Source organism: Marmota marmota, unplaced genomic scaffold (genome assembly GCF_001458135.2).
Source record: "Marmota marmota marmota unplaced genomic scaffold, marMar, whole genome shotgun sequence".
NCBI lineage: Eukaryota > Metazoa > Chordata > Mammalia > Rodentia > Sciuridae > Marmota > Marmota marmota.
In genome coordinates this window covers 28,608,516-28,615,574 of record NW_025999949.1, presented here as the reverse complement: position 1 = coordinate 28,615,574, position 7,059 = coordinate 28,608,516, and the positions used below count along the sequence as shown (strand labels likewise).

General features: G+C 50.7%; 1 protein-coding gene across 1 annotated transcript in view; it reads left to right on the top strand.

The window, feature by feature from the left end:
* The first annotated feature begins 815 nt into the window (after window positions 1–815).
* The window catches only part of Oc90 (otoconin 90), a 19,521-nt gene continuing 13,277 nt past the window's right edge, over window positions 816–7,059 (top strand). Inside the window, exons 1-2 of the mRNA XM_048802410.1 lie at window positions 816–1,147; window positions 5,456–5,568. Of these exons, the coding sequence (XP_048658367.1) occupies window positions 816–1,147; window positions 5,456–5,568 (445 nt within the window). The remainder of the gene's footprint in view (window positions 1,148–5,455; window positions 5,569–7,059) is intronic.

Below are 7,059 nucleotides of genomic sequence, written 5' to 3'. Positions count from 1 at the left end.
TTATTCTTGGTTGGTATTGGGCATGGCTCTGACCATCAGTGTCCCTAACCTGTGAAACAGTGACAACAGAGCAACATGCACCTAGAAGGATTAATATGAAATTTATGGACTAATAGATGAAATAAATGCTGCCAACATCTTATGCACTCTATTGATCTAAACTTTTAATAGCACCTGGTACTGTGTCTGGCTCATAGGTGCTCAGAAACTGTGTGTCAGTACACCTTTCCTTGCTACCCTGGCTTATAATTCTATAGTGTTACTTGTACAATTTTACTGTGCTATTTGTGAGATCCATTCAACAAACCAACCATAAAAGAAACAAATCATATAGATATTTCATTATCTCACACGACAGTGGTCTGAGGCACCAGAATGGATGAACTGGCTCAGGGCAGGTGTCAGAGACCCTGCAGGCCCACTCTGTCTTACTCTGCCTCTTCCCCGAGCATGCAGGGTATTAGCTTTAGGTTTGGGGCCTCATGGTTGAAACGTGGTCACAACCCACATGTCCTCACCTGCATTGAACAAGGGAAAGGTGTAGATCAAAAGATGTCCTTACGTGCCCGCACTCTTTCTCAGGAGAGAAGGAGTCCCAGAAGAAGCCTCACACAGACTTCCTCTTAAGTGCTTCTGGCAGATCTGGGTCGGAAGCTCATCCCTAGATCAATCACTGGCACAGAAGCATGGGGTCACCGTGCTTGACATGAAACAGTCTCAGAAACTGAGGCAAAGGCTGGCTTCTCTAAGAAATGTCAATTTTGTTAGGAAGGAAGGAGAAACAGATGGCTGTTTGGTGGCAGCCAGCAAGGACCATGGCTTATACGCCTGCTTCCCTTGAGCTATTCAGAGCAGTGGGCGCTCACTATGCTGACGAGGACCCAGCAGCCCAAGGGATTGGGAGTCCAGGGAACAGGCTCCTCCTGGGCCTGGCTCCCAGTGCCCACCAGCCCCTGCACCGCTCCTCCCCAGACTGCCTGGGCCCCCGCTTCACCTGGCTGCAGGCCGTCTTCACCAACTTCCCTCTGCTGCTCCAATTTGTGCATGGAATGAAGTGCGTTGCTGATCTCTGTCCTCGGGACTTTGAAGACTATGGCTGCGCCTGCAGGTTTGAGATGGATGGACTCCCGATGGATGAGACAGACAGGTGAGCAGGACCCATGGGTGGACCCTGGGGGCCTGATGGATGGGAAGGGCCCTGGACTAGGCACTCACTTGGGAGAGGTCTCCATCCTGTTAGCTACCAGCAGGGTGATGCTTTCTCCTCTTTACATTGCCATGTGACCTGTGACCTGCTGTAGGTGGTGGGCACATACCAAGAGCCCATGTGATGGCCAAATGGCAAAGCTGCATTGTGATGTTGCTCAAAGTTTGGTCACCTGCATCAGAACCTCCTGTGTGGTTGTTAAAAATGCATATTCCTGGGGCTGGGGTTAGGGCTCAGTGGTAGAGCGCTTGACTATCATGTGTGAGGCACTGGGTTCGATTCTCAGCACTGCATATAAATAAATAAAAACAAAAGTATTTAAGAAAATGCAGATTCCTGGGATCCATCCCAGACCTATTACTCAGGCTATCTTTAGGTGGAACGTGGAGGTCTACATTTAAACAAGCTCCCTTTGACTCTTCTGCATAATGAAATTTAAGAATAGTTTATTATTTGGAGCAGTTCTGGCCACCAGAGGTGAGACAACTATGAAGGTTTCTATTCATTTTTTAACAAATAAAAACAAAAATATGATGATATATGAGCATTGTGTTTAAAGAAAAGAGAAAATCACCCCTGCTTTAAAGAGGAAAATGTCTACTGTGGAAAATAAGAAAATCAAAGTGTCCAGCAAAGATATGCTCATCCACATGTACAAGGGAAGCGCCCACTGAGGCAAGATCCCAAGATTGTCAACGAAACCTGAAACCTAAAAGCAGGGATATGCCAACAGGTACAGAAAGCAGGAGGGCCCTTGAGTTATGGAAATGCGGTGCTCTCTGTTAAAATTTTAAGGCATGTTGCCTGCGACCCATGATTCTAAGCCTCTTTTCCTTTCTGACTTTGCCATCTTAGGCAAGTTAAGTTGTTTGCTCTCCAATTCCTTTATTTTAAAAGTTGCTATTAAGAACACCTACTTCATAGGGTTATAATTTAGTATTAAATCTCCGAATTCAAGTTAAGGCGGCCGGGCCTCTGCCTGGCTTATGAAGAAGGTACCCCAAGAGCACTAGTGACTGGTAGCCACAGTGGAAAGAGCTCTAGCAGCAGCAGGAGCCAGAGGGGACTGTGGTAGTCCCAGTCGTGCAGTAGCATAGCACTAGTGAAGTGGTGGTAATAATAACAGTGGCTGTAGTCATAGTAACAGCAGCATCGGCAGCAGAATCCATGTGGAAATGGGAAATGGATTCCCCAGGCCTCAACCCCTCCATGAACCATGCCCCTCACTCGCAGCTTTTACCCTTATGCCCAAATCCAGTGCAGTGGAGCGTGTGAGCCCATGTGGGCTCATAGAAGGTGGGAAGGGGTCCCGTATGTGATATGCTGGGCAGCTCCTGCTTGGCCTGCTGTTTCTCCTCCAGGACAGCCTGTTCAGATATCTTGACCCCTAAGCACCAAGGAAACCTTTCTGCTCCCCAGACACCTGCCCCTACACAGGCGAGAGTGTGGGCACAGGGCCTGTCTCCCCGCTCCACTCCACACTATCTACAGAGGGTCTGCACCCTGTTCTTTCTCTGTGCTTCCGGCACTGATAATAATACCCGGCATGTAGTAGCAACTCAATGAGGTAACTATTGTCTAGGTAATCAACCTCCAATTGATTTTCCAAGATTCAAAGAACTAAACAATTAAATAAAAAGTGGTAAAAGCTTCAAATAAATAAATAACAATACTTGGATGACAAAGAACAATGGTTTTGGAATTAATAAATCCATCCCACCTCCAAACCTTCGAGAGTGTGTAGGTTTCCAGTGGATCAAAGGGGCAGTCTCCCACCTTAAGGACCAAGAGCAAACTGACTCCTGAAGAGGTTGGCTCTGCGTGGGGTATGGGCCAGGGCCATTTCTGGGAACCTGCTTTCATTTCAGGTCCACCCTTACCCCTTCATTTAATTGTTATAAGACCTTGTAAATCTAGCAGTCGGAGACATGAAGCAATAATTCATCACTGTCTCCCATCCCAGATGAAAGATCAAAGTGGAATAGTGGGCTGCACCCAATTTCAATTGCTTTATACAGTTCAATGGGTGGGTGGGAACTTCCAAATTCCACAGTGCAGGTTATTTCCATCTTGAACTTACTACTAGACACCAAAAATCATTGCTGTTATTGATCGAGTGGCTGATACATAATAGGATCTAGATAGATCTTTACTTGATTCCTAGAAATCCTTGTGAGTTGTCCAAGGTCATCATTTGACTATGTGATGTTTCTTCCTTACAATGCTCACTGATCTGTCTACACTGCAAGAGCCACCCAGCTCCAGCAACAGCATGTGTTGTGAACAAGCTGGACCTCGGGCAAGTCACAGCCTGTGTGTCTCAGCACCCACATATGTAAAGGACCATAGTAATAGTCACAGCTGGTGCCTGGGATCCACTTAAGGGATAGATGCATTAACCCTTGTCAAGCTCTAGGAACAGGGGCCACTGCATGGTAGGCACTCAGCAAATGTTAGCTTCTGTGACAAGCAGCAGTAGTCATTGTCCTTATTCCTGTAGAGGAAGAGATGTCTGATTGCAGGAGCTCCTTTGCCGGCTTCATTCCCGTCCCTGCTCTGCCGTGCAGTTCCCAGGATACTTTTCTAGCCCCATCCTTCTGCCCCAGGCACAGGATTGGAGTCCTGCGTGGGCCCTGCACCTGAGATTCTCCATTCCCAACAGGCTCGTTGAATGTAAAGTGCTTAGAGCAGTCCCTGGAATGCTCAAAAATGGTAACTGTTAACAGTGAGCCTCTCTGAGACTCGGTTTCCTCCCAGAGAATACTGTAAATTTGAAAAAGGGGTAAGTTGCCCAAGACAGACCACAGGTCATCAGTGCAAGTAGACTCAGACCAGCTGCAGAGCCCCACTCAGCCTGTCCCAAGAGCCAGAGTGGCAGGGCTGGTGGCAAGGCTGGGACTGCATCCTCCCAAACAGTGCTGCTGGGTGGGCAAGGGGAGTAGAGAGTGACAACTCTCCCCGCTCCATGGCACCAGAGGGAGAGACAGGTTCCCAGTGTCATCCGAGTGCCATGGATCACCTCCGCCTCAGCCCTTCCCCTTGCTGGTGTTCAGATACTGCTGAGCTCTGGAACCTGGGAGCCTCCCACGCTCTCTTCAAGCCAACAGAACTCTCTATTTACAATGTTTGGCAGAGAATGTGGCCTTCCCTGGTTCTCGTTTTGTCTAGTTCAGATTTTGTTCTATCTTTAAGCAGCCGATCGCCCTGTGTTGTTCGACAGCATCCTATGTCCACATCTTGCTCTGTGCCTGTCCCCGACTCCGCCACTAAATTGCTGTGTGTCCTCAGAGAAGTCATTTCTCCTCTTTTGGCCCCAAAGTCCAGGTCTACACAGTGGTGAGAGAAGCTGCACATTCAGAGCAAAGGGTTGCCCTTTACATATTTTAATGCCATCTGGCACAACCCAAGCTCTTCTGGCTGAGAGAGCTGTTCTGTGTCTGACTGCTGAGGCACTGGGTCTAGCCCAGGTCTTAGTATTTAATCAATCACCTCACCTCTAGAATATGAAAGTTGCTCTTTCCTCTCTGTCTTCCTGCTCTTAATGGGATCTCAAACACCTTTTGCAGATACAAGGGGAGACAGAGGGTTTTAATAAAGAAGCCACCTGCCCACTAAGCTGCTCTGTGCATCTCAGGCAGAGCCTGCCATGCAGAATGATGTGAAGCCTCCTCTTCCCGTTGCTGCAGAGCTCCTGGGGTCTGTGTCCTTGGCCTTGTCTCCAGTGGTCAGTTCAAGCACCCGATAAGGCTACATCTGCCACCACCCACAAGCAGGCAGGAGATAGGGCAGTTGGCCACTGCACGAGGCCAGGCAGAGTTGGAGCCAAACTGCTGCTGTTTATGAGATGGGATGGCTTCCCAGAAGGAAGTGGACAGTAGCAGGGAGTGGTAAATGAAGCACCTTCAGAGGCTTAGCATCTAGGTGAGGACGCTACCTGCCTGATCCTTACCTTCTCAGAAACACCTTCACACTCAGTCCTTAGGCTGAGATCCAGCCCATCCTGCTGGTTATGGAAGCCTGCGTGCCAGGCACATGCAGACCTGCCCTCTGATGCTTGAGAGTTAGCAGATGGTGTGTATGTGTGTGGGGTGTGTGTGTGTGTGTGTGTATGTGCGTGTACACACATATACACACACAGAGTATTTGAAACAGCCAGCTTCTGAGGTCATCCAGAGATGCAGGGTGACCTTGGGCTGCCCGCCTCTCCCCAGTCCTAACCCCGCTCACCCTACCCTGCCGCTGCCACAGCTGCTGCTTCCAGCACCGCAGGTGCTACGAGGAAGCCTCTGAGCAGGACTGCCTCCAGGACCCCTCCAGGCTCAGCGCAAAAGTCGACTGCATCAGCAAGAAGGTCACATGTGGTGAGCATCTGCAGGTGTCCTGGGGCTGGGTGGAGACCCAGGGACCCAGGCCTGAGTGTGGCTGAGGGGTCCTGGGGTCTCTGCATCGTTGTTGCCATTGGCAATGTCATTGGTAAGGGTTAGGTACCCGAGGCCTGGGTCGGCGGCATCTGTAGCTGGCACAGAGTAGATGTGCGATAAACGTTTCTTTAAATTGAAGCCATGGTCGATCAGCAAATTATATGATTTGTAATTTTGTAATTGTAGCAACCCTGGGGCTTGTGAGGGGCAATTAGTTTGCTGCTTTTGCATTGTGGACATTGGGTGGGGCAATCACTAAAGTTCTCTGAAGCTCACTATGGGGAGGAGAAAACCTACTTCAGGGTTGCATTATGAAGTAAGCAATGCTGGTAACATGACCTCTGCAGTCACCGTGTACACTACCTCAGTGACGTCCCTGGAAGTGGAAGTGGGGATGAGGGCATGAGGCCCACGGTGGCTGCCATCTGTAAGAGTCACCACACACAGGGGCAGGTCTCAGCTCTCCACCTTGTCCAGGACTCACATTCCAAGTCTTCAGCAATCCTGGTGGAAGTAGAGCAGGTGAAGGCACAGAGGCAAGGCCTGCTGGACCAGGTTAAGGCCATCTTGACACACAGCTGGTGGACGGTCTTTATGCACAGCTGCTCTAACCCCCCTGACAGACCCATGAGATGGGGACCTTTGTTCAGTTTTCAGACAAAGGAGGGAAAAGCCAGAGAAATTAAATAACCTGCCCAGAGTCACATAGCTGCCCAGTGGCAGGACCACAGGGTCTGGACCCAGGGTCAGCCGACTCTCAAGTCCAGGTCACAAGGACAGGGTGGTGCATGGGGTATCAAGGAAGGATGGAGGGAGGCGCTGGCTGTGAACCAGTGGTCGAGGGACCCGTGAGCAGAGAGCAGGACCCATCCATTGATGGCCAGCCCTGGGTGAGTGCCTACACCAGCAGGGACAGTCACCTCAGTGTGGGGACTTCCTGACCTGCCATACTGTCCTCACAACTGTCAGACCCTGGTAGTCCAAAAGACAAGTGATGTGTCAGGTGGTGACAAGAGCTGTGGAGGACGAAGAGTCAGGGAAAGGCAGGGCTGGCCTGGGCCCTGTTAGGAAGGAGGAGCCTCCTGGGGTGATGGCGGCTGGGCAAGGAGGGGCGGGAGCCATCCCAGCAGCGCCCAGGGCAGGGGAGAGGCGACCAGGCAGGGCACTAGGGTGGCCCGAGGCTCCAGGTGCCTGGACAGAAAGACAGGTGAAGAGGGGTGTTGGAGAGGAGGACAGCTGCAGGGGGACAATCCTGCGAAGTTCCCTAGGCCACGTCAGGAAGTCATTGCAGCGTTCTGAGTGAAGAGCCATGCTTACCTGAAGTGTATTCTGTCGTCCCGATGAGGACACAGAGGTCACGGTGGGCAGGGACGGGGCCAAGCTGGGAGGCCACCAATGCCATCAGGCAGGAGATGACAGTGGCTCCGTGGG